This window comes from Drosophila mauritiana, chromosome 2R (assembly GCF_004382145.1).
Source record: "Drosophila mauritiana strain mau12 chromosome 2R, ASM438214v1, whole genome shotgun sequence".
Taxonomy (NCBI): domain Eukaryota; kingdom Metazoa; phylum Arthropoda; class Insecta; order Diptera; family Drosophilidae; genus Drosophila; species Drosophila mauritiana.
Genome location: NC_046668.1, coordinates 22,802,722 through 22,829,444, shown reverse-complemented (window position 1 = coordinate 22,829,444; position 26,723 = coordinate 22,802,722). Strand labels below are relative to the sequence as shown.

Genomic DNA, 26,723 nt, shown 5'->3' with positions numbered 1-26,723 from the left:
TAAGTGCGGATAAGTAGCGTGTAATAGTTTAGTAATTGTTTTCGTAATTTTTTTTCAACATTTTTGATCTGCTTTCTCTTGTAGCTAGATGTTAGCTTGGTTGTTTCTTTAAGTGGTACACATTCCTCGGGTCGATCGTTTCCTGGTTGCCATAGTTTCGTGCCGTGTTCTGCCACAGTTATCAATAATAATAGTTTTAGTTAATAGTTTATAGAATTAAGTAGCTGCTCGTGCCAGTGACGGTGCCAGAAAATCCCAGAGAATCGCACTTTACTTGCGACCCAGGGTATCGCGCCATTCGTTATACTTGTCCATCTCCTCGTGCAGCTGAAGAGCCTCTATGCAGGCGTTGAAGAAGGGCGATCCGAAGCATTCTTGCCTGTGTTCAGAAACAAGAGGAGGAGGGATTAGGAAACCTGATTTTTTTCAATTTGGTATATAGCTTGCTCAGGAAAAAAGAGCCAAAGTTCAAAAGCCATATTCAAGTATGGTTGAATTATCACAAAAATTATTGTTCAACCTGTTTGCTCCAAAAATACGAGCTCACCAGTTGGAGGATTATTAAGAAATTTTAAAAAAGGTAACGGTAAAAAGTAAAAGCTTGTGTACTAGTTAAAAGCCAAGATTGCACAAGGTCAAAAATCAAATAATTAATTAAAAACAAAAGGAAATTATAACGTACCAAAACAAAAACGGTAAGCGGGCGTTTTTAGTCGCGCCAGAAACGCGCGCAAATCGCCAGCTGCAGTCTGTCTGTCTCTTTCGCCTCCTCTATGGCGGTCTCTTTCTCTGGCGGTGTCCTGCGTCGCGCATTCGCATTCTAATTCTCATTTATCACAATTTTGATGCTCTCAAATAGCCAGCGAATGATTGATTATCCTTTATTAATTTACAGGGGTTTATTAATTATGTATTATTTATTGCCACATTTGTAATGCAGTCGTTCCGTTCTTCGCGTGTTTTTACCAGGTTTTTGTTTGTGTCTTGCACAAATTGCGATCTTGCGTTTCTCTCTAATATTTAGCATGTGTGTAGGGTACTCGTATTCGGATACATGTAAGGCTTTAGCTTTAGATAGGTATGCATATACTATATACTATATAGGCAAATACATATCTCCGTTTTGCGCCAACAGATTTACACTAATTCAGGGTTTCATCTTTACAAAATAGCACAAAATTGTAAGTGTAATACATTTGCAAAATACTTTCGGTCTCGATTGCGGTGTATATATATATGCGTGTGTGTAGTGTGTGTATGTGCGTCTGTATGGGTTTATCTTTATCATTGTAGCTTTGCCCTTGCGGAAAATCGTGTAAAATGTAAACTCTAAATGCTGATTTTACAGTAGAATACAGATACAAAAATAAAAGTTATAATTTTACATTACATAGATTAAAAACAATGGATTTCGTTTTGTTTATTTTATATACAAACCGCATAACGCAATAATAATAAAACAAGCTAAGAATACTTAAAAATAAATACTTCGGCTTCTATGTATATGTGGGGAGTGCGAGATCTGCGACCCTCCTCCTCCGCATCATCATCATCTGATCATCTGATCATCAGATCATCATCATCGCCCATCTCCCACTCCCCGATTATGTTACTTACAACAAACGCATAACGTTCTCAATAAATTAATAAAAATAATTCGTTTTTAAAAAAACACATATAGTAAAAACTGTAAGGCATACAGTAATAAATAAGTACGAATTAAATTTGGGCGTTTTAATATTTTAGATTTCTGTGTTCTGGCTCTGCATTTGTGGTCGTAGTGGGACTGTTTCTGGATCTGGATCTGTATCTGGATGCGGATGCCCGTTCCAACCCACGATAATCGCAGCGATTCTCAGCTGTATGTGGTGTGTGGTGTGTGTTGTGTGCTGTATGGTGTGTAGGGGCTGTGGGTGTGTGGGGCGGGGACTTAGAGTTATGTTTGCGGCCCCATGTTGAAGGATATGGGCGAGCCGTTCACTACTCTCAGAAAGTGCTGTAGGTTGGATATTTCCTCTTCGGGTATTAACAGCACTTTCAGGCATTCGCCAAACCATTTTGAATCAAAGCAGTCTTTCCTAAAATTGAAAACGAAAATCAAAATGAAACACAACGGTAAAGGTAACTGAAGGCAGTAAGAAATCAGGAAAATGAAGTCGTTGCGGAAACGAAAGCGGAAACGGAAGTGGAAACGAAAGTGGCCGAAGCTAGGAGTCTAGTGGTAGACGGGCTTGTGAAACGGATAGGGCGATCCGTTGATCACTTTCAGATAGTGCTGCAGCTGCGATATCTCTTCATCGTCGATCAGCAGCACCTTCAGGCAATCCCCGAAGGTCTCGTGGACGAAACAATTGGCCCTGCATCGAATAGACAAGAAGACAGATGTAGGACTCGCACAGAGGGAAGTCAAACGAAAAAGTGATAATCTTATTACTATTTAGGTGACTATATAGGGTGGAACATAACAGAGAGAGAGATATAGACCAAATGGAAGAAACCGAATAGGCAGCGGTCTCTGTGCGAGAAAGTCGAGGAGAAAGTAGCGGGGAAAGCGCCCATAAAGTTCACAAACAACCGAAGGTCCCGCGAACATTTTCCGATACCCCGGCATTTGTATTTGTGTCAGGGTCTGCCAGCACTTAAGATCATAATTAGTGTTTCTTGGACGGCCTTGCCTTGAACGCTGTAAGGAACACCGATGCTGCTTTGGGGTTTTGTTAGATATACATACATATGTGCGTATGGATGGGGCTGTGGGACCCTAGGGAAACTTACTTGCATAATCGGTGTATACTCGTCTCGCGGAACAACTGGTAGCAGTCCTCGCAGATGCGGTCCAGTCGGAAGAACATGGTCTTGTTGAAGATGCCCTTGCACTCCAGGTCGAAGAAGTTGCTGCGCTTCGACAGATTGTGGTTGTGTGGCAAGGCGGCGAAGATTGGTATCAGGACGAGAAACAGCACCACCGAGATCTTTATGTTGCGGGAACACATCTGCAAAAGTGTGGGAAACCGGAAACACGGTTAAGAATAGACGCCTATTTATAGGTGCGATCGGATCAATTAACTGGCCGGACCACCTCCCTGGCCAAGCAGATGTGGGCCAAGCCAGCTCGATGCCGGCCCAGCTCCTCGCCGCCGCCAAAGGACAGGGACAGGGGCAAGGGCAGCTCGCCCAGGTGGCATCGAGCTGCTGCTCGATCCGCATCGCGGATGGGCAGGGGGACGGCGGAGACCCTATAAATAGACCTCGTCCGACAGCCGTCTGCCGACTGGCTAAAAATAGGGCCCCCATCCCCATGCCCATGCCCATGCCCATGCCCATGCCCATGCCATTCTCCACCCAAAGGTGCAATTGCAATAGTGGCAACAGTTGCAGTCGGTGCCGCAGACGATCTTATCGCAGGAGCGCTCTATAAATAGCACCGGCGATTTCAATGTTTATTGCATTATTTGCCATCTGTCGGCGGGCTTAATTTATGATGTAAGTCCGCCCCGCCCCGCTCCGCCCCGCTCTGCTCCGCCCACCTCTTTGGCGGCTCAAAGGAGAGCCAATTTGCGAACGGACGCGGACGCGGACGGGCCCCCAAATCGGGCGCATTTGTTTACTTTGCATATTTTATCAATTTGCGCGCCCGGCGGGAATTACAGCGATGACATATATACTATGTACATACATATGTGCATTCGTGGCATTCCGAACTATTGAATAATTTGATTAACAGCCCGCTTTTCGCAAACTTTTCCACTGCGCGCTGTGCCAATTGCCGTTTGCACACGACATGTGTGAAATTCCTTCGACCCCGGCTGAAAAATGGAAATGCTGAATGAAAACCAGGCAGACACGACGACGTCGGCTATTTCGAGAGCAGTTCCGAGAGTATCCGCAACATGAAAGCGAATTTGCGCCGATAATGATTTAAACACATATAATCGCTAACGAGCATACGCGTATTGTTTTAGCGCTCTAAGATCTTTGGCAAATTGATTTTTTATTGCCTTGCTGATGTCTTCAATTAAGTTGAGCACATTTTTTCGCAGATTTATGACCGCGGAATGGGAAAACACCGAAATGAAAATGGTATGGGTATGGGAATGGGGCATTGGGGACTGCCAATTGGAATCGGAATTCTGAGAAAGTTCATCAGTCGGCCGCCGAAATGTATATATATATATATATATCTACGAATACTATACATATATTCGCGATAAGTGAGACTTCTCGCTTAAAAGTATGCTCCACCGGGGGTTCTTATTTGATATAACTTCCTTTGATGATATCAAGGGCTCATGTGTCGTCATACTTAATTACTTTGTGTTTTTTTATGACAAAACAAATGTTTTTAAGCAAGCACATATTTTTGTAGTGAATATAAATAACTCATCCCAAGCCATCAGCCGTCGTTGTTTAGTACTTAGTGAATCTAAGTCTAAAAATAAGTAATTTGCCATAACTTTTATCCGTCTGTCGAAAGTTTAAATATAAATCAAGAGTAAGAGTAATACACCATCTGTCGTCATAGTCAATTGCTCGTTGTACTATCGCCGACTATTTTAACATCATGACTTGAACTTGCTGGAAGTTAGCATCAGCTCCAGAGCCATGAACCCTACTACCCAACCAGCAAAAGGTGGACTCGAAAAGTGCAAGTTGTGGTCGGGTGGGGAACCCTTTGCACCCAATGCACATGGAGCACTCGTTTAGTCAGAGTTCCCGGCGACGTCCCAGTGCAAAGTGCAACAGCTTGCGTACGGCGACTCAGCTCAGCTCGATTTCCCCGATGGATTCGGATTCCGATTCAGATTTGGCTGCTGGCTGCTGGCTGTGGGCTGTGGGCTGAGCATCTGGTGATAATTGGCTTCGAGTTGCACGATTTATGGCATCATCGTCGCTGCAGGCGGCTATTTTTAACGCTCTTTGCCGGCGTGAGTGCCATAATTGATATGCGAACCGCGTCGAAGATAATGTAACATGGACCGCGGAAAGGGGCTTCAGTACCGAAGAAGAAGGCGAGGGAAAGTCGGAGGAGCGCTGAATGGATGATCCGGCGCGACTGGGCCGATCGATCGAATGGCGTCATCGTCGCAGGAAGGAGCCAATGAACGGCGTCATCTTGATCGATCTCCGATCTGCAGTGCTGCCCATATAGCTACCATCTCATATGTGTGGCTGCTCCTCCGATCCGGCGACATGTGCTGGCAATTTGTTTGCATTTCACTTTGATTAGCTGCCAATTGATTTTATTTGTCGGCCGGCGCTTTGCATCAATTTCAATTCGAGTCGCAAGCGCGTCGCACATACTCGTACAAGCCATCCCATTATTCGACGACTATCTGTGTGTCCGTGTGCTCCATATGCTATAAGCTATATGCGATATGCGCCATGTATACCCCTGATTCATTGGAGCGGGGCGCACGCACGCCCCTCGATTCCCAATTGGCATCTCGCTAATGCTGTTGTTGATTGCCGCCTGATTGTACACCATTCAACTGAGATTTGATTGCTGTTTTCGCCGATGTTTTACTGTCGCTGCTGCCAGGCGACATTGAATGAAGTCATGAGCCAAAAATAATTATGCCAATTATGACGGACAGACGGACAGACGGACGGTGCCTTCTTTTTGCGCAATAGTTTATAATTATTGTGGTCGCTGCGGAATTCGGATGGGGCGGCATATGGTCGATATGGTTTGTAGCGAAAGGGCACACTACGATTCTTGGGTTTATTATGTGGTACTTTGAGGTACGCCGCATTTCAAGGTCGACCCCTTTGGGCGGATTTTCACCCACCATGGGAACGAGCTATTAATAGACCAGGCGCTCTTATCAGTTACCCGTGAAATCGTCGCGGTATGTGGGAAGTGTTATCGTCGAAATCCCCGTGCATTATGTGGATTATAAAGTTGCCTGCCAAGCTGTGCATTCCCCGCCAGATATGCCCGACTGCGATGTGTGGCACCACCACCACCACCATGCCACTGGTGCCTCCACTGCGAGTCTTAACGCTTGGCTACGCAAGCATGGCGGAGCCGAGAGCCCAAACATAAAACACACAGGCCCCTCGCTATTTTTTACGGCGCAACTAAAAAGTGCTTGGACACGCAAAAACAACACCACTGGCGGCAGAAGAACGCCGAGGAGCGTGCATAAACACTCATGGCGAGACTGCTTGGTACCAGCCACTACATCTGGGCACTCGTATAGGTACGCATGCTGAACTGGCTGGCGCAGAGGTGCTGCGCCTGCGCGGATCTCCAAGCGCTCCGCTGCTAATTCGATGGACATGCAGGAGTCCCAGTCCCGAGCCCAATTTGCATGATGCTTGTCTTCGATTAATATTCATGTATTCATGAAATCTGCGGCGAAACAGGCGAAACAGGAAAGGCCCAGTGGAAAACCGAGACCGCCTCTTGGTGGCCGGTCGAAGCCAGTGTGCACTGGAGAAAACGCTTCCCAAATCTTCCGCAGACACAAGTCGCACGTCATCCAAATAAATCTTCACTGCATCACATGACTGGTATTTCACTTTGCTTAGACAGAAAAGAAAAACAATACGCGTATCTTGCCTTTCCATGAGTATGCATTTACCAGAAATATGATTATTAGTTTGTTGATGTGTTCAACTATCTAATTTTGAGGAAATAAGCTAGACCCCTTCATTTCCAAGACGATTTCCTAGTTAGGCACACTCTTCGCGCAACTTTTCGTTCTCCCCACTCACAGTGAATGCTGCCATTGCAGCGATTCTATGGCTTCCGTCCGAGGGCCGACCGGCGAGGGATGCGGAGGGCTTGGCTCAGAGATCGGAGCCAAGTGATCTGAATATGTGTGTGGATATCCAATTGATATTATTGAGATTAATGGCGAATGGCCGCTCCGTTTCGCAACAGATCTCGGCGTCTGCCAAAAGGCAATTGGCCGCACTTGGCGCACTTGGCCCGCTTGCCGCGCGGTTTTCTTAAGACTGGGGCAAACAGTCGCGGTGTTTGGACAGCGATGACACAAGCGAGTCGGCAAACAGCACGAGATACTCCAAGCGAGGAGCCAAAGCCAAATAAAGGGTGAAAAACGGAACGGGAGCGACGCGCGAGCAATCAACTTTTGTTGGCAGCTCCAAAACAAAACTGAAGACCGCGCGCGATCTGTTGGCTGTTGGGGCTGACTGCTTCGGCTACCGCTTGGCTTATCAGGCGGCCCACACAGATACGCACGCACACAGCCGGGCGCAGCCGACGACAGCGAGTCTGGCGAAAAGGTATCTGTATCTGGCTAGCGCTCGAGTATCTGTATCCGAGAGATCGCCGCGCTGAGAGCGCGAGTGGAACACCCAGGCGTATACGTGATGTGCATGCTTATCACGCGGCCAAGCCAGCAAAAGCCGTTAAGAAAAAATCAGTGGAGAGCGGCACTTGTCCTGGCACGCCGATGGAATATCTAATCGCCATTACTAAACTAGTTTGGCCCCGCCTCACCCGGCCTGCCCCTTCCCCCGTCCCCCTGCATTAATCAGCCATAAAAACGAGTGGCTGCAACTAAATTTTCCACCTTGCAGTGGAATTTTCTCAGCCGATTCTATCTGGCTAAAAAGAGTTCGGCCACAAGTGACTAAGCGGCCGAGTTAATTGTCATAAGTGAAGTAATTTCCGCAAGTTCTTTGAATAAATTGCACCCGAGTTTGTTTTATAATCTCGATTTTAAAGGCGTCTTGAGGAATTCGTTGCATACATTTGGGGGTTTCCTGGGAGTTGTAATTGCTATTGCCTAATTAGCCAGTTTAGCTAGCTAGTATTGACACATACGCTATAACTACTGGTATTTTATTAATTGCAATTTCTGTAAAATCACAAACTTACACCTGTTTATATTCCGAGTGACAGCCGCAGCTGCACTTTTGTTTACGATGTGTATCAACAAGCTATTAAGCTAATTGCAGTGCTATAAAATAGAGAATAATCCTATAAAAATATATAGATTTATATATTAGTTAGGCGTTAGTTTCTTCTATTTTAAAAATAGCAAGCGATATTGATTTTCTCCCACAAATGTAAATTCACAATCGTTCATAGCTTCCATGTATATGACTATTTCTTGAACATGGTGTAATTATATCGCAAGCTTTCCTATTTAAAAGATTAGAATTCCTTGTTCTTGTGTCAGACTCATGCATTACTTAATAAGTTGTTATACAGGGAATGGGAATTTCAGAAATATTTCTATTTTCTAAAATACCCCTAAGCTAGCCAATGGAATTTCAAATTCCGCATCACTCATACGCCGCGTTGCACTGCTCCGCCAATTAATCGGGCAGCTCTGAAGCTCTGAAACCATTTCCATTCTGCCGATCCAACGTAACAGCAACAGCAATACCCAGCACATGCGATCGAGAAGTGCATCGTGTGCATTGTATCTCATTGTGAGTACATCGCATGTGCTGTGTGCTGTGTGTGGTGCTGACGTTGTCGCGCGGTTTTGCCAGCCAGTTGGGCGACCATTTGGCGCAAACAGACTGACAAACTCGCACAGATACAGATACTCCGGCAGTCCGACAGATACTCATGCACTCAGATACGCGAGGCGCAGCACTCACACACGACAATTGGCTTTTTATTAGTTTAATTGAAAGCAAAACAATTTAGCATGGCGAACTGGTTTCAGCTCGTTTTCCAAATGCATGCCAAATTATCATACTCGACTCATATATGTATGTGTGCTTGTTTTGTAGCTTTGAGCCAAAGTTTGAGTCGGAATTTGAGTCGTGTATCGTGTATCTTGTATCTTGTATCTTGTATTTTGTATCTTGCAGCCGAGTGCGAGGCAGATGCTGGGGCAGCGGCGCACAGAAGCGTGTCACACGCTTCCCTCTGGCAAGTGCTTACTTATACGCTTTGCATTTGTGTATAAATAAACAAGTCCATTGAGGAAATTATTTGCAAAATATTCGAAGAGTGAGAGAGAAAAGAAACCGATCGCCTTTTCGCTGATTGTGCCAATTTTCGGTGGTTTTTTTCACTTTTTGCTGCGCTTTGTTTTAAATAAAATCGAAATGCGAAAATCGAAAATCGAGAGGCTTATAAATCACATAATTAAGTTTTGCCCCTCCAAATCGGACTCGATCTGAGTGTTATGGCTGCGTGAATCGGATTAATGAAGCGTAACCCAGCGGGTGTTGAGCTCTCGATAGGGCCATTACGCCCCGCAGCCGGACGCAGCTCCTCCTCCGCCTGCGAGTCTCAGGTATCCCGATCCCGCGAGGAGGGAGTCGCCCGAGGGGATCGCATCTCCTCTCCTCTCCGCGATGATGGCGAGGTGTGGTTTATTTCGGTCGCGAATTTCGCGGAATCCTCACTCATGAATGACACTTAAGCTGATTAAAAGTAAACGCCTCATGCAGTCACGATCAAGGTGCTTGAGTGCCAAATAGAATATAGAAGTGAAAGTGTTTGCAGGTCTGAATAATGTTAACTAAGTTGAATGCTTGGGGGAATCTTCAAAAGAATCCTTTCAGGTTTTCATTAATTTATTTAATTCAATTACAGTTTTATTGAACCCCATATATAGGTTTATTTATTCATAGGAAATAACGCCTCCTAATTTTATAATCCCCCGTGAACTGCACATTTCGAGGATATCAGCATTTGGATATTTCCGAAACGTGGCAGCAATTACTGGAACAAAAACACACCCAAAGTATTCGAAATATTCCAAAGTGACGACCTATATTTGAGATTTTGTTTAAAGAATTTGGCAAATACGAGTGTGCACATTGCCAGCCGCGAATGTCAAACTGCGGCAGGCAAAACGGAAATGAGTCATTGGCAAAGTGCGAGGCTATCGCGATCAAAGAACCAATTACAATGAGCGGCCATTGAACGACGGATCGATCGGGTGTGAATAAAGCCGTGGAAGGAGCAGCAGATAGCAGCCCAAGCTGGCCATAACCAATAAGTGCAGATACAGATACAGATACGGATACACTTACAGATACAGATACAGATATAGTAACCAACACAATCGCTCGTGCATTCCAAGAATTCGAGAAATGCCCCAAACGGATTGATGCACTGCAAGAAAAGAAGTGCATCAGCGACTGAATGGCTAATAAGATTAAGCCACATTACAGATACCAAAATATTAACCCCAAGGAGCCCACTGGTCTGAGATGATCGTGTGATATAACATCTGCTTGCGCAACAGGCTACTTTTATTTCTCGCCGTGTCCAAATCGCGTGATTTGTGTTTTGGAAGGTTTTTCACATTCCACTTGGGTGCTGGTGCCGTGCGGCTTGGTTTTTCCATTGGCCAATTCTCGTGGTCTAATAAGGTCACCTACAACTCCGAGCTGCACTACACTGCAGCAACTATTGCGATTGCAACTGCAATTGTCGTACGGCCAAGGACGGAAGAAATGTGCGCGAGGAGATCGGATCGGGCCAGTTGACGTCAATTAAATTGGCTAAATGGCTGAAACGAGTTTGCGGCCCAGGTCCCCGACTCGATTACATGACACAAAATCAATCATTAACATTTGTATCGCAGGCATATACTCGAACTCGTATTCGTACTCATACTCATACTCATACTCGTATTCGTACTCGTATTCGCACTCGCAGGCATTCGCATTTGGTAACCCGTCGTGGGTCTCCAACTTTTCAGCTTCGACGGGCCCCCGTTTTCATTGTTTTTATTATTTCGCAGCGATGCTTTTGTTGTTATTCTTTATTATTGTCATTGTTGATCGCCAAGTTTTAATGGCGTTTTGTCAATTTGTTGTTAGTTTCATGGCTTATTACAGCACTTCGTTGACTGCCTGCCCGCTGGCATAGGAACCCATTAATAATTTAACGATCGCTTATTAATAACAATCCAATTGATTCGTTCAGCATAAATTGATAATTATATGTAGAGTCATGTGCATTTTACGACCAATTGGGAGTTAGCGGGGCAGGGCCATAAAAGGCAAAGTTAGTTTTATTTGCAGACAAGCCATAAAACTTGCGGTTGCATCAGCCAATTTCAATGTGAATTGCTGGCCATGATTAAGAGTAATTCCCGGCCACAGTTTGTATTTATAGAGGGGCTTTCGTACTCCGAATTACTTGGAAATTGTTGAGTCATTGTGATAAATATCTGCGAGATAAGACAATGCGAGATGGATGCGCAGGTGTTGTGGATATAGAGTAGTGCCTTTTGTTATCACCTCGTCACCTAAATAAGTTTATCGCGTCCTCTTTCAATGGGATTCCCATTTCTCTGGCTAGCTAATCTGTAACTATTTCTGTCTTAGTTAAGGATTGGACATGATGCTGCCACACTCGCCACGATTGACACCACTCCCCCACCACAGCCCAGATAAATAAGCAAGCAAAGGGCAGCACCAGGGTTTTTTGGGGCATTGAACTGCGGAAAATGAGCCAAACGACAAGTCGGGAACAGTTGGCAGTTGGCAGATGTTACGGCGCACAAACGTACAATTATTCATACTCGCAAGCGAGCTGGGGGCAAATGCATATTGTACTCTGTATGATATATGGCCAGTGACTGGGGAGCTCTTGAGTTGCCAACATCAAAGTCGCGTATCTGCGAAATACATTTGTATCTGGATCTGGACCCTGCTCGTGGCGTCCGCATCTTATGCCACACATTAACCCCGGGGAGACCCACACTCGGCTAGTTGAGTGCGCCACAATTGCTTTTCAATTAGCCAGAGTTGCGGAGGAGGATCTCCTCCGATTCCGATCTGGTACGTGCTATATGGAATATGGAGAATGGAATATGGCGGATGGTGAGTGGTGAGTGGTCAGTGGTGTGTACGGGATGCGACTGAGGTGGCGCGTGGCAGTGATTTATTGCAGAATTCAATTAGACCCACTTCAGTCTCTGGCAATCCGCAAAGGCGAAGGTCAATCCATTGACCGATGACCAGTGACTGGTGGGGGAGGTAAATGGCATTTCAAATAGAGATCAATTTGAAAGAGTGAGGGATTAACGTAAGTGAGATCTATCATCTGTGTATAATCTGTCCAGTTGCACATACTAGTTTCTAAGTCATGAGACGGAAGCAAATATAGTTTTCAAATGAGCTAATTTCCGGACTTCGGATTATGATTAGATTAGTGGCTGGCTGACAGCGCAGGTAAGTCTTGTATGATCCTCTGAGTTCGTACTTTGGATTCTCTGACTTGTCAATTGCCCGAATGTCTGCATTCGATTCTCCCCCCATCAATTTGCAGATTGGGAGCCGCTGCTCCTCCTCAATGCGTCTGCCTCCGATTGCGCACTCCATTTCAACACCGATCGTCATCGCCTGGAAGTGAGGAAAGCAACTCCGTCATGCTGCTCATCCTCCGCCGGCTGGCTCATGATCTTGGTCTTTTCAAGTTCATTAACATGACACGGTCCCACCGCCAGCGTTCCCCTCGGAATTCTGTTCCGTTGCTGAACTTGAAAAGTGCACTTCCCCCGCCCCCAGCCCCAGCCACGCCCCCCGGGCAGGAGGCCCTTTGTTGGGTTGGGACAACATGTTGTTTGCATCAAGTACTATACATATGTATGTACATATATGCGAGTGGTGATGTCAATTCTTGAGGCGCGACCAGATTGATACTCACATTTAGTGACAGCTTCTTCATAGCTGGAGCTGGATCTGAAGCTGGAGCCTTTCTGCTGGGAGTTGGTTGATCTGTTTCTGCTTCTGCTTTTCCCGAGGAGAAAGAAGTCGGTTGTTGTTTGGGTTTCTAATTATTGTATAATGTCGAAACGAATGTTTGCTTAAGTACTGTTGCTGGCGCTTAAGTACTTGGGTTAACACAGCTTGGGTTCCTAGTTTGTAAGTTGCTTGGCCGCAGATGTTGCGATTGATTGGGATCTGATTGGATCTAAAATATCGAGAGGAATACGTTTACATCTGATTTTCCAGCGCTGACGGCGTCCGATGCGATCTTAATCACCGCTTCTTATGCAATTCGGATAACCGATCGGCTTAAGCAACAGATTGACAGCAATCAACGATCAAAGTCGAAGTCGAAGTCGCGGACTGACGTCTAAATTTGTTGTTCGCGTTCCTCACAAGTCCATATGCCAACTGGCATGATCGCTGATTGTCATTTATTGTTATTAATGCTGCTGCTGTTGCTGATTAAAATCATTTACATATACATATGCATCGCTGCAGCAGCAACAGCAGCAGCAGCAGCGGCAGCTGCAGCAGCGGCAAAAGCAGCAGGGCAGTTGCAGTTGCTACTGCTACTGCTGATCTGCTGATGTTGATTTATTTAGCCGGTTCGCTGGCTGGGCTGCATTTAAAATGTCGGAAGTGTTTGCACGCAAAAAATAAATACAGCAGATTCGAAAAAAAACAGCGCACGCTGGAAATGCAATGGAAAATGTGTGTGCCGCTCGGTCCTCAGCATAAAATGCGCTGTATTTCCTGTTGCACACGCACTTTTAAACTACTAAAGTGAAGGGGCAGCGATAGACGCCGGCGATTAAACGCGAGATTTCGGAGAAATACGCCCAGGGTTTTGCCGTTTGGTATTTGGTGTTTGGTGTTTTGGCTTCGAGTGCCGACTCCGGTTCCGAACGCCAGTCGCAGTCCCTAGGGACCTATGACATCATCGCCGGATCAATATCGGCTGGGAATCAACGAAAGTTGTTCTGGTGGCTTGACAACATGGGAACGTGGGAAGCATGGGAATAAGAAGACGAGAAACACAGAACGAGGGGAGATCGAGAAGGAGAAGCGCTGACCAATGGAAATGGAGGTGGAGGTGGAGGTGGAGTGGAGTTGGCTGCTGCAAGGTGGCAACATCGTGCGAAAAGGGCCACGAGATGTTGGCCACAAGCAGCAGGTAGTTGGTACAGAACACCGCAACCTTCTGGCAATTCGGTCAACTGGCCAAGCGGACTGAGATTACAGATAAGCAACGCAATTGGTATTTGGTTTTGGCCAGCGCTAGTAGGACATTGGGCAACAGCAGAGCCATCTCATAATTGTTATTTAATGTCTCCCAGTACTTTTCCACATGGGATCGGGACTCGGACTCGGACTCGGATTCGGATTCGGATTCGAATTTGTGCCATTTGTGATTTTTATTTTGTTTTCGCTTTAATGTTAATTGCTGCCAATCTTGAAAGCTGCTCCAAGTTCGAGCCGTATTTTTTGTTTATAATTAAACGTTTAACGTTTATTACATTTTCGTAATTCCGTTTGTTGTTTTTCGGCGGGGAACTTTGCGTTGCGTTCGATTTTCAGTGCTGGGCACCGACCGGCACGGATTGGTTGGGTTTGGGTTGCAGGGGTCACGGGCTACAGGTTACAGGTTACAGGTTACAGGTCACAGGTCACAGGTTGCAGGTTGCGTTTGTGCGACCGTTTTCCACGCGGAAAACCCGGCTCTTTCACTGGGTAAGGCTGTTTGAGCACTTGTCGGCTTCGTTTTTCGGGCACTCACTTTTCGCCTTTCGTTTTCGTACTCGATGTAAACCAACAGAAAACTGAACGCGAAACCGGAGTATCTGTATCTCAACTTGCTGCAGTGCGATGCGATGCGATGCTTACTTGTTGCTTCGCGTTTAAGGACTAATATTCAACTCGGCGGTAACATTGTATTTTAAGTGATTGCTGGCAGCGCCGTACTTGTATCTGCGTCTGTGTGCTGCGTCTGTATCTGTATCTGTGGATGTATCTGTGAATTAGCGATCCGAGCGAGCGAATCGGGTGGAAATTCTCTGAGCGAAACGGTTTTTTTTTCGATTTTGGAAAAAAAGAGAAAAAGAAGAAGAATTTTCTCTTCTTTCGCTTTAAAGCATAAAATGCGAAAAGAGAACATTTTAAACAGCCTGTTTTTTCTCGAAATTGGTGCTCTTCTCTTAAAGATTTGTTGTGATGATTTGAACAGCTGATTTACATTTACATCATAATAATAAGAATGCGATCGCATACATAATATAGTTATTGTAAGTGTGGCACATCATTTAAAATTATCCGAACTTGTTGCCAGCGGAATAGAATAACTGTTCTTGGTCTGTGGGGCATTCCCTTTGCATATACATATGTATATGTCATATCTAATTACTAATCAATGTAATTATCAGTAGCGGTAATTGCAGAGCAATTTCCATTGTTTTTCGCGGGAATGGGAAAACGTCGACCAAAAGTCTAAGTAAAACGATGACGAGGCGTTTTTACGGATAAGCCGGAGCTGTAACTATGCGAACATCGCTTGGTCCTGTGATTTTTAATAACTTGTTTCTAAGGGCACTGGGTTATTTGAGGCAACTTGCGTGATTTCACGAGATGGAAAATTGTTTGGATTGTATAATCCAATAATTATAAGTATAATCCAATAATTAACACTCTTTAATATTTCATTAATTTTTTCAGCTAAAAGTGGCCTTGTGATCTGTATCAATATGAAGATAAATGTAATATATAAATAAAATAAAAAAACATTAAAACCAAATAAATAGGCCAGAGATTTATCATATAAATATTCAAAAAATATTTATTTAAAATATCAGACACTTTGAAAATATTTACTCTAAACAAATAAAGACCCAATTTAGAGACGGAGGTGTCAAATCTATAGATGCACCGATTCGATCCAAATAATTTAACAAATATCTGGTCTGTTAAAATGTTAAATGTTATTAAAAGCAAATAGACTAGCAATAATGAAGTTATTTACTTTATAGTACCTACAATCTTCCCCTGATCTCCACTCGATTTTGGAAATTTCTCACTTTCGCAGCAAGAGAACAGAATCCCCCGCGAGGGGTGTTAATCAAGTTGGTGATAATAAGACACCTTGCTGAATTGCGTAGATGGACGACGCTACGTCAACTGTCTGGCAACTGCGACTGCACTTGTTGTTGATAAACGTAATTAGGCGTAATTCAGCATGCAAGTGTTCCCTTTCGCCCGCCGCCCGGACATTCCCATTCCCAGTCGCACAATTGTTGTTATTTAACAGAAGCGAATACAATTAATGGCCAATTTTGGTCATTGCCGTACCGGGTGGGATATCGTCGTGCAATTAGCATAATTCCAATCGATGTTACGAGGTGCTGTGGTCAGGGGATCCCGGGGCACCTTACACGTATTTGTTCTGGATGACTCAGTTCTGCCAGCCAACTGGAAGTGAACAGACGGAAAAAACCGATCGATGGACGTAATAATGCTCAATGGGTTAGGGTTCCGCGACAGTTTATGGTCTTATATAACAGAAGTGGATATTCTCGTTTATATTATGATGGTGGTTCCCGATAAGGCGAGGCCATAATAATGCTCAATGGGTTAGGGTTCCGCGACAGTTTATGGTCTTATATAACAGAAGTGGATATTCTCGTTTATATTATGATGGTGGTTCCCGATAAGGCGAGGCCATAATATAAGCCGTCTAGAGGGCTTTGGACTAGGGCCTCAGTGGAACGTAGAGAGCATTGCAAATATAGATAATTTATCAAGAGGGTACTCCGAATAGTATGCAATACAACTGAATTGAAATCTGTAGAACAAACAGTCATAATAGTCACATGTACCACTTTCCACATCCAAGACAAATTTGATGATCAGACCATAGAGGTTCCCACACGCAAGAGCTGATCAATTGAGATGTGAATTATGCATTGTGGCCGTGGCACAGGCACACACACACACACACACACACACACACAAGTGACCGTAATGGAGCACCCATTACAGACTTAAATACCGGAACCGGAAACTGACCCAAGAGAATCTTGACTGATATACGCACATAATCCATGACTTAAATTGAACTAAGCACACCCGAAATTGAGATAAGTTACTATAATTCGTCACCCAGTCGAACTACTGACCTTGTAACCATTTCTTCTTACACGAATTAAGATCCGAGCTTAGTCGGAGCCATAATGCAGGGCCAGGGACAGGGACAGGGCCGTCGACTATTTGCGGACTTTCGGATTGGCGGCCACTCGGATCCACTGTACTTGACCGCCCCGAATGTTATTAACCTCCAAGTGGGCCAGACCCGCGATCCGAACAAAAGCTGAACTTGTAAAAAGGGTGTGACACCGCTAAATGTGAATGCAAACAACCAAACAAACGGATATACTCGCAAATCTCGATCATCGCATACATACATACATATACTCGACGAAAATCCCCGTGAAGACTATCAGATATTTGGATTGGATTGCGAATCGAAGAAAGTTTTCAGAGTTGCATGAAACCTATTTCCTAACCACGGGAATACCTTGACATTCGTTGCATATTGAAGATGTTTCCCACTTCTGTCGAACAGAACCCCCTTTTCTCCCAGTGCTGGAATGCGATGTGTGGTATTTTGCAGCGAAGAATCGTAGTGGAGCTTACCTTAGGCGCTTGTTTCGGGGTTGGTGCGGGGCTTTCTGTGGACTGGGCCACCCAAATCTTCGTCTTCGGATGCTTATCGCTGGTTGTGGTGGGCTCTGTGGTGCGGGATCGGGTTGTGTTGTTGTGGGGCAGAAACGAGTTTGTTTACCTCCTTTTTAATTTGGGGAACGAACTTTTTAGGCCCGCGGCGATTCTCTGGCACTCGAATTTATCGCCATTTTGTGTGGATTTTGGTCAGGTCTTTGTGTTTGTTGTGTTTCTTGGGTGTCCGCTGATATCGCGTCACAGGGGGCGTCATAAGGGGGCGTGCCCAGAGCGAACTTATCGACTGTTGCCGCTTCCTCTTCATTCGCTTCGGCCTCCGCAGCCCCCGCACATTCTCCTACGTTCGTATTCGTATTCGTAATCGTATTCGTGCGTGGTGAAAGAGCAAAGCAAAACTGGCGATAATCGCAGCAATGAATGGGAATGAATGTGAATTGTCGCTGGCTTGTTTGTTTGTTTGTTTGTTATTGCTGCTGTTCTTGTTCTTGTTGTTGTCGTTGTTGTTGTTGCTGGCGGTAACTGATCTACACGCACTGGAAAGAGGGCAGCCCCACTTCCACTTCCACTCCCACCCTCTTTCAGTGACATTCAGTGCCAGGAGAATCACTCACACACACAAACAGGGGGCATCTTTGTAAATATATTTCCACATAATTGACACTCCACATTGACGTTGCAGCAGCAACAACTGCACCGCGAACTTGCAACGCCAGCGCGATTCCCACGTTCGCACCGATTATTCACACACTTTGGCGATACGACTATGCATATGTATGTACATATGTGCACTTGCTTATTTATGCAGCTCACAAAAGTATATGTTTTAGCTCAAAATATTAATATTTGCACAACGGTGGCGTAGCTATAGTCTCAGCTATATACATATATGTATTTATGCAGATTTCGAGACAAGGCAACGGACGCGATCGCGACACAAGGATTTTCCGGCGAGACCAAAGGAAGGGAGGAAAAACCCAGACCGCATGAGAAGCGAAAGCAGACTAACTGCAAGCATTAAATGTCAAAATGCTGGGGACCGTTCTGCCTTTCTCGCACACACACGCACACGAACATCGTGCGAGGGTTGCCCGCAAAGTTCGTCCAAACCTAAACATTGCTCTTTTGTCAATTTTGCAGTGTGGTGATACATTTGCTGGGCAATATAGTGCGCCTACCTCAACGTTCGCCCATATATCATGAACTGAAGTACGTACTTGTTGCCAACTGTATGACGAACTATAAAAGTGCCCCTCGTTGGGTATGTGGAACGATTGTCGCTCGAAAGAGCACGCATGTGCCAGTGGTTTGATTCGCTTTTCGTTTCGTTTCGCTGTCGCGTCGTGTTTGTGTGTCTGTGAGACAATGCGGCCCCAAATCTTGCCCACCCACCCCACTGTGCCACCCGCTCGATCGACCACCCCCCCTTGCGCCCCACGAGCGTGGAGACAAGCGCCTCTAAGGGGTCTTTAGACGAACAAAGGAAGTGGCTCGAGGGTGATAAGTCCACATCCATATCCACTCTCGCAGCGAGTCATGGTCGCTGTGTATCGGGATCGGGTTATCGGGTAATTGGCCCCCGTTCGACTGCGATTATCCGTCGATCGACGCCCCTGTCCACTGACTTTGGCTCACCGTGTCACACACGCACACCAGCGCGCACACATGTCTGCTAATTGAAAATGAAGCATGTAACTGTAAGTCTGGCGCTCGCGAACGCACACGAGTGCAGCTTGGAAAGTGCAGAAGAGTCCGCGGGAAGTTCGAGCTGGAAGTTTATTCCGAGTGGCGTGGAACTTCAGGAATGACGGGTGTGTAAAGTTAGCGGCGCACTTTATTACCCATTTCCGTTCTGTCTCTATCTCTCTCTCCGTCCGTTTGTTCCCGTAAGGCAAAAGAAGCTAGTAAGTGCGATCATTTCACAGAAGAACTTCGATTAGTCAAACATTATTGTCGCAAAACAGACTGTTAAATATTTTACCATAACCCATATTATAACTGTATTCACTTATAAGTTTTAACACAAAATCGCTTTCTCTGAAGGTGAAATCTACACTTGGTTGCGAATGAAAAGCATTGTGGACAATGTAGGCTTGTTCACGTTAGATTTACGAGCATTCTGCGCTCACGACCGCCCCGGCTCATATATCATGCATTTCTGCTATGAATTGCGTTTTCAGGTTGTGCTTGCAATAAAAATATTACGTATACGACAGCGAGGTGTCAACAAACTTGTAATGTGGCACAGTGTGATTCAATCGCCGGCCCCCAGGTGCGATCAGAATGGAATAGCCGCTGGAGTTGCAAATGTATGGACAACCTACGGTTATGATGGTTATATAACGCTGGCGCGGTTCCACCCCACTAACGTAAGAAATGGAAACAAGAACCGCTGCACTCGGTTCCGACTCGACTCGACTTGACTTGACTTTGACCGGTCGGTCAATTTAGCTGCAGTTAAGCAGTCGAGCGGGCTAATTGCCGCTTTCAGATCTAAATGAGCGGCGCACACGCAAATGATAGAAATGGAAACACGGGTCGGCAGTTGGGCACACATTGTAAGGAAATGCCAGGCACAAGCTGGGATCGAGATTCGGATCTGGGATCTCGGATCTCGGATCTCGGATTTGCCCCAAGATGCTCCGCGACTCGGGCACTTTCTCAGAGCCTCGCAAAGGTCAGAGCAGAGCGAAGCGAAAACGATCTGCAGATGTATCTCGGTTCGTGACTCTGACTCGTGATGGGCACTTAGGAAATCCAGATATAACCGATGCCATTTAGAGAGACGCGCCGCAACATAAATAGCAATTCCAAACAATTTTCAATTGCCAAACGCCCGAGTCGGCGGCTTTTCTCTCCCCGCAGCCGTCGTCGCCAAACGAGTTTCCACTGTAATTGAAACTAGATCTATTTTTAGACCCAGTCCGGACGACAGACGCTAGCCCAGAAAGTATGGCAAAGCCCCGACTCACTCACACTTAGCCCCAATCGACCGCAAACGATCAATCGATCGATCCGTGGATGGGCTAATGTGGCCATAAAATCCCACGCAAAATGATAGTGTCGTTTTGGTTGGGACATGGTTCTGGTACCGCTGGGTGCGGTCTCTTCTTTACCGGAACTGCAGTTAACGTCGGCATTAAAAAAAAACGTTTGAAAAATGAACTAGTAAGAAATTTTTTCTCTGAAGCTTTCAGTGCCATTAAAACACCGCAAAGATCCTTGATCTTGATCTCTTGAGTCACTGTCTTTCGTTTAATTTCTGATACGACACTTCCTGACAGACGGGACCATGTTCCCTGCACTCACCATTCTGAGGACCTTTCGCTGGCTTGACGGATGAGCGGAGTGAACTTGGTGAGCACTTTCCCGGCGAGTCTAGCACAAAACTCAGGCGATGCCAAAATGTTTGCGAAACTTCTGGCCAAGTCGCTTTTATACGCCGCTCGCATCCAGCATCCAGATGCAAGGGCTTGGGTGGCGGAGCTGGTGGTGGTGCCGATGGTTGATGGTTTTGCATAATGCGCGGTTAGTATTGGCTGATTACAAAGAGCCCCGAGACACAAACGCAAGACAACACAAACTCGAACACAACTCAAACTGAACTCAAGCCAAGAAAACCGTATAAATTATACGATTGTGCCGCCGCAGAATGTCTGTTCTGGTCATATGATTATGATTACGTTGATTAAAACGCGCTCTTATCGCCACTTGGTCCGCTGCTGCGTGCTAATGTGCCGTCCCACGCCGAGCATCCCAGCATCCCAACATCCCAGCATCGCGCATCCGCCCCGTGCGCCCCTCCAATTGCAATTGCTCATACGCCGCGTTGGCGACAGGACAACTGGAAAAGCAGTCCCGCCTTTCAATTTGCTCACAAAGGGACATCGTTAGCGGAGCGAGTGATGGACTCATTATGCACATCGATATGCGCTCAAGGTTCTGGGTCACATTTTCTGGGGGCGGGCAAACCCCTTTCACTTTCTTCTTCACTCGTTGTTCGATGGCCACCATATGGAAGACAAGTTTTAACTGATAATAACACTCTTTACTAACACGCTTTTATTAAGTATTAACTTTTTAGGTTGTTTTGAAAGCCGAGTGATGAACTTGTCACAGATGTATACATTTATTTAAATTATAATTCACCTTCCTGTTTCTTACTGCTCTATAAAGAAATCTATAGTTGTAGCTTGCCCTTGCCATGGTGTCCGTGATGTCCATGATGTCCGTGACCGTGACCCCCACCACCGCCACCTCCACCGACCGCCACGGGCTTGACCACCACCACCGGCTTCACAATCACCGGCTTTATGATCACAGGCTTTGGTTTCACGAACTTGGAGAGCAGCTGGCTGGGATCCTTCAGGAAGGCGGGCTTGGGCGGCAGCTTGGCGAGCAGCTGGCTGGGGTCTGGGAGAGCTGGCTTGGATTGCGCGATTTTTGCTAGTAATTTGGAGGGATCCTTGAGAAAGTCCGGCTTTGGTGGTAGCTTGGCTAGCAGCTGGCTGGGATCCGGCAGCGCTGGCTTGGCTTTCTGAATGGTGATCGTGGCCTGGGCGCTGACACACAGGTAAGCTCCGATGACCAGGAGCAGCAGGTGCCTCTTGAGAAGATCCATGGTGAGTGTGCCTCTCCATCAAAGATGGCATCTATTTATGCTGAATGGCGCTGACTGAGGCTCATTGGCATGCAACTGGTGGCCCAATCTCGTCGAGCTTTTATTCAAATTGGACGAAATCTTCTACGGCAGGCGGCGGCATTCCACGCGTTCTGTCGGAAGAATTCCCCGAGTGTAAGTTGAATTCACAATTACCCCTGAAGCAGGGTTTTCCTCCCCATGAGTGCGAGCCACATTAATTCGAGATCGATGCGATTGACATTCAGCAGGTGACTCGCGAGATTCAAATCAGCCGCGACATGACGTCTTCTGCTCCCGAGAATCAAGGTTCCACTCGCATGTCTGATGTGCTGAGAAAAGTTGGCATAATTTCTGAATCCAAAGGCGGAAGTATGATTGACATTGCCAAATCTGAAGATATCTCCAGAATTTATATGGTTAACTCACGTTTGCATAATTAAATTGCTAGTTTAATGATGTAAAGGATGGAAATATTTTACTCATTTAATTTACCTATACGAAAGTTAAATTTTATATATTTCTTAGGATGATGCGAGCTGAAAAGTTTCGAAAGTTATGCAGTTGCCATAACTGTTAATTAATAAATAAAATCCAATATATCGGTTTATATAATTGCATTACATTTTAATGTTAATTTTATTTTAGTTTTTTAGCCGTTCGATAGAATATAGAACAAAGAAATTAAAAAAGGAAACACCAATAAATATGCAACGACTTTTAAATTTGGGCGCCGACTATCGGTTGCAGCTATCGCATATAGAAATTGATAGCGCTCGATAAGTTATCAAATGCTTTGCGGTGGCATGACAACCCTGCAACAAGGGAGAAAAATAACAAATATTTGCAAACAAACCTGAATTATCAGAGAAAACCCCGTTTTAAACAGAAATGGACGACAGCGTTATACTGGTAGACGATTCACAGAACAGCGTGGTGATTCTGGATGACGACGTGGAAGAAGGGGAGCTGGACGACGATGTGGTGTTCGTCTGTCCCGAAGAAGTGACCAGCAAAGAGGTCGAACCTCCAACCCCCAAAATTGAGGAAAAACAATCAAATACAACGATTCAGGTGGGTAATTCTGGATATATTCAATACTGGGGCAATGCGAGCAACTCCAATTTAGGACACCACCGAGGGCGATGGGGATAGCCTGGTTTTCGAAGTTATATTCAGCAAGGAAGAGCACTTCACCAGTCTGCAACAGCAAGTGCTCGTCGCCTTGGAAGACGCCTTTGCGGACAAGCAAATTGTGTTCCGGGACAACCCACAGGAACTGGTGATATCAGCCTTCGAAAAGAGTAGGACCTTGCCAGAGGAGGAGCCCCAAGACCTCTTCCTGATCGACACTCAGCCAGCGGCCAAGCTGAATGCCGCACATGTTCCCTCCTACAAGCGCTGCAGTGCCGACATCCTGGACGAGCAGACGGCGGAACGTAAGAAACTGAAGGACGAGGCGGTCAACAAGTGCATCCGATTCAAGGCGCAGTCGTCGTGCTTCAATTGCGGCGACACAGAACACTCCCTGCGCGACTGTACCAAGCCCAGAAACAATTCAAGGATAATGCGCGCTCGCAAAAAGATGACCAGTCGCACAGAGCGCTATCACGTCGACACAGAGCAGCGGTTTGGTCACATACGCCCCGGCAAGATCAGCACCAAGACGCGCCATGCCATGGGCTACAGTCGCGGCCAGTTGCCCTTCATTTTCTACCGCATGCGAGTGCTGGGCTATCCGCCTGCTTGGCTGGAGGAGGCAAAGGTGCAGAGCTCGGGTATAGCTCTGTTTAATGCAGATGTAAGTTACCTGCTCGTGTGATCAGCCCAACTCTATCTATACTCCTTGCAGGGCTCGGAGGTTACAAAATCCGACGACGAAGAAGGAGCGTCCGACACCTTCAAATACGACATCAACAAAATAGTGGAGTATCCCGGCTTCAACGTCCAGCCTAAGGCCAATTGTTTCGACGTAAGTATTGATGTTATAACTCCCCCTCATTCTTCCATTATCCCACAAACCCACAGGACTTTAAGCACCACAATGTACCGCCATTCCAAGAGAGCCAGTCCAAGGAGAACTTCATCAAATCGCTCGGCGAAAACGTGATCAACGGTTACAAGCGCAAAAAGCTAGTGGATTTGCCTGCACCACACGACCCTGTTTCCGCACCCGACAAGGAGCTGACCAGCTTCGATGACTACGACATGGAACTGGAAGACGAAACAGAGGACCCTCCACTGCCAGCATCAGTGCCCCCGCCGCAACCACCTCCGCCGGAAGAGTGCGAAGATGGCGAACTGTCAGCGCGCTCGTCATCTCCAAGCCTGGAAGCTTTGAAGGCCCAGCAGGAGAAGCTCCTCCAAGAGCTGGATGCCAATGCGTCGCATAACACGACGGCGAATGAATCGAAATCACCAACCGACCTGGATGACACGTCTGAGACGGAGGTTGCTCCATCTGCTGCCGAGTCCGGAAATATTGAGCAGTCCCGATCAGCACCCTCGACTCCCTTTAAGGCGTCTTATGAGGGCACGCCGTTGCTGAAATTCTCCGTTTACGACAAACTGCCTCTGGGCAGCAACTTTAGGGTGGGCGTCAGCGATGTGATCAACTTCGAAAACCTGCCCGACTCCACGGGAAAGTACGAACAAATGAAGGGTCTGCTAAAGAACGTACGCGAAAAGATGGTGAAACTGCAGGACGAGAACTGACGAGAGCAAGGAGACGGCAATACAAACCACATCCAATCCCGCCCACCATATGTACATTTTAAACATTTTAAAGCCTCTTGTACAAAGGAAATACACAAGGAAAGCGGTTAGTTTTCCAAAGTCTTTTAAAAAGTGTCCAAATATGTTAGTAAGCCGGTGTGTTTCAGAGTGCGCGGTTTCGTGTTTTGTACAATGTAAGAGATGTATAATTTGCCTAATCTGTGTTCTGTGTAAACGTGCGAATGGATGGCACCAAGTCGATTGAATTGGTTCTATCCGTGGTCTCTGTCCCAATAGTGGGAGAATTAACAAAACAAGGAATTGCGGTCTGCAAATTGTATTGTGGATGCTCAGGTTTCGTAGAAGCAGGGGTCCTCGGAGTCGCCTAGTTGATGGCCGGCGGAGGAGGCTGCGGCGGAGAGCCGTCCTGGTTATTGTCGCGTCGGCCGCCAGCTCGCTTGTTGCTGGTGAAGTTGCCCAGGGTACTCGGGGTCACTATGTTCATAAACAAGGCCACGATCAGGAAGATCATGGCGACGAAGAAGCCGCTGTCATCCCCGCGTCCGGCGATCTGCGCCTGGTGCGGAGTGCGTCCGGTGACTGAGAACGGATGGATTAGTTATTGTTTATACTATAGTCCGTAAGTAGAAGCACTGCATACTTTTTGGCAACTTATCACTAAGCGCGTATGACCGACCCTTTTCTATACTGAATTGTTATACAAATGTAAATGCGAAAAATGAATGTTACATTCTTCATTACTGATTTCATGCTGTGCAAAATGTACTATAAGTCTAAATGTTTAAATCTAAATTCTTGTCATACTTGAAAGGAAAGACGTGAGACATTGATACTGACCATCTAAACACTCGTTGTCCCCGCAGGCATCCTGGTTCTGTCGTATCTATAAAAAAGGACAATGGATCAGGAGCTTGGAGCTGCGCGCCAGGAACTTACGAAGTTGATGAGACGCTGCATCACATACTCCTGCGACCAGACGCACTCGCAGCCATCGAAGTCGTCGGACATGGTTTCGGATTAGCCTTAGTCGGAGTTGCGCTGCGGAGATCGGAGTAGGTTATACTATAGGGAACACTGCGTGTGGAATTGCGAATACTACATTTTGCCTGCTGCCACTGACGTGTCTGTTCGGAGATCGAGAGAACTGTTTCCAAACCAAACGAACCGAGCTGAGACTAATTTATTTGCGGCCGCAATCGAGTTTTACACATGCATACTCATATGGTTCCGATAAAGGGGCTTGCAAATCGCGAGTGCGGAGCGAGTCGGGCGTACGTACTGGTACCTATATGTCTGGACTATGTTGTTCTGCCACTTGGTTCCCACAGAGCACAGCTTCAATTTTGGGGCAGCTGGGAGCAAATAACTTACACACTTGACAGCTAACGCCAATTGAGCAGAGGGATTCAACTGTGGAAAGGGTCCACCCCAATGCCGCTCCACTTAGTATATACACCGACGTAAGCCCGATTGCTTGGTGTGTGTGTAGCTATTTGACACAAAAACACGATTATCAGAAGGAACAAGACGTCTAGTTTTAATTGCCAGCTAGAGCGAGGGCGCTTATCACACCTAATTACAAGGTCTTTCGTTGGAAGCTTCCCGTTTGAACCAAAACCACCCCGAAAACGGTATCTGGCATTCGAAAACGTAAACACAACTTTCCCCTTTTGTTTTTGTTGCCCCAAAGGGGGCGTAAACAAACGCGTCTGCGGGCGTTTGGCTATTAAGTGGCGTTACCTTGCGAGACTTAACACTTAAATGTGCACCGATTTGGACTGGTAAAAGAGTTTTGGTACAATTTCACTGCGACAACGTAACAATTACACTTTTCTTACCAACTGGAATTGGAATGGGAATAAAAAGTGCACATATGGTAGTGCTGGACAGCGACCAGAACTGGAGGCACATATCGGTGGAGCTGCCAGTGTTCGAAAGTGTGCCTTCAGAG

General features: G+C 46.1%; 4 protein-coding genes across 12 annotated transcripts; 1 reads left to right on the top strand and 3 right to left on the bottom strand.

Moving 5' to 3' along the window:
* Positions 1–60: 60 nt before the first annotated feature.
* Positions 61–20,797, bottom strand: LOC117135697 (ion transport peptide). Of its 7 annotated transcripts, none has more exons than XR_004459053.1 (5): positions 14,190–14,564; positions 12,608–12,874; positions 2,776–2,993; positions 683–2,078; positions 292–379 (listed from the first exon to the last, which is right to left on the bottom strand). XR_004459053.1 is itself a non-coding variant. In XM_033296100.1 (4 exons), exons 2-4 carry the CDS (start codon positions 12,626–12,628, stop codon positions 271–273), a joined length of 348 nt encoding a protein of 115 aa, XP_033151991.1. In that variant the 5' UTR covers positions 12,629–12,874; positions 14,190–14,564; the 3' UTR covers positions 61–270. The 7 variants fall into 7 exon arrangements, 2 of the variants coding, with proteins under 2 accessions (XP_033151991.1, XP_033151993.1); XR_004459054.1 differs by having other exon boundaries at positions 14,450–14,564; XM_033296100.1 differs by lacking the exon at positions 683–2,078 and having other exon boundaries at positions 61–379.
* Positions 20,798–21,487: 690 nt separating this feature from the next.
* On the bottom strand, positions 21,488–22,459 carry LOC117135696. Its single transcript, XM_033296099.1, has one exon. The coding sequence runs from the start codon at positions 22,016–22,018 to the stop codon at positions 21,578–21,580; it is 441 nt and encodes a 146-aa protein (XP_033151990.1). The 5' UTR covers positions 22,019–22,459; the 3' UTR covers positions 21,488–21,577.
* A 366-nt stretch (positions 22,460–22,825) lies between these two features.
* On the top strand, positions 22,826–24,883 carry LOC117138302 (zinc finger CCHC domain-containing protein 8 homolog). Its single transcript, XM_033300302.1, has 4 exons — positions 22,826–23,110; positions 23,166–23,837; positions 23,889–24,008; positions 24,065–24,883. Exons 1-4 carry the CDS (start codon positions 22,928–22,930, stop codon positions 24,749–24,751), a joined length of 1,662 nt encoding a protein of 553 aa, XP_033156193.1. The 5' UTR covers positions 22,826–22,927; the 3' UTR covers positions 24,752–24,883.
* LOC117138304 (small integral membrane protein 14) lies at positions 24,859–26,694 on the bottom strand. Of its 3 annotated transcripts, none has more exons than XM_033300306.1 (4): positions 26,611–26,694; positions 25,709–25,810; positions 25,610–25,655; positions 24,859–25,351 (listed from the first exon to the last, which is right to left on the bottom strand). In XM_033300306.1, exons 2-4 carry the CDS (start codon positions 25,778–25,780, stop codon positions 25,137–25,139), a joined length of 333 nt encoding a protein of 110 aa, XP_033156197.1. In that variant the 5' UTR covers positions 25,781–25,810; positions 26,611–26,694; the 3' UTR covers positions 24,859–25,136. The 3 variants fall into 3 exon arrangements, with proteins under 3 accessions (XP_033156197.1, XP_033156196.1, XP_033156198.1); XM_033300305.1 differs by lacking the exon at positions 26,611–26,694 and adding an exon at positions 26,513–26,603; XM_033300307.1 differs by lacking the exon at positions 26,611–26,694 and adding an exon at positions 25,872–25,965.
* Between the last annotated feature and the right edge of the window lie 29 nt (positions 26,695–26,723).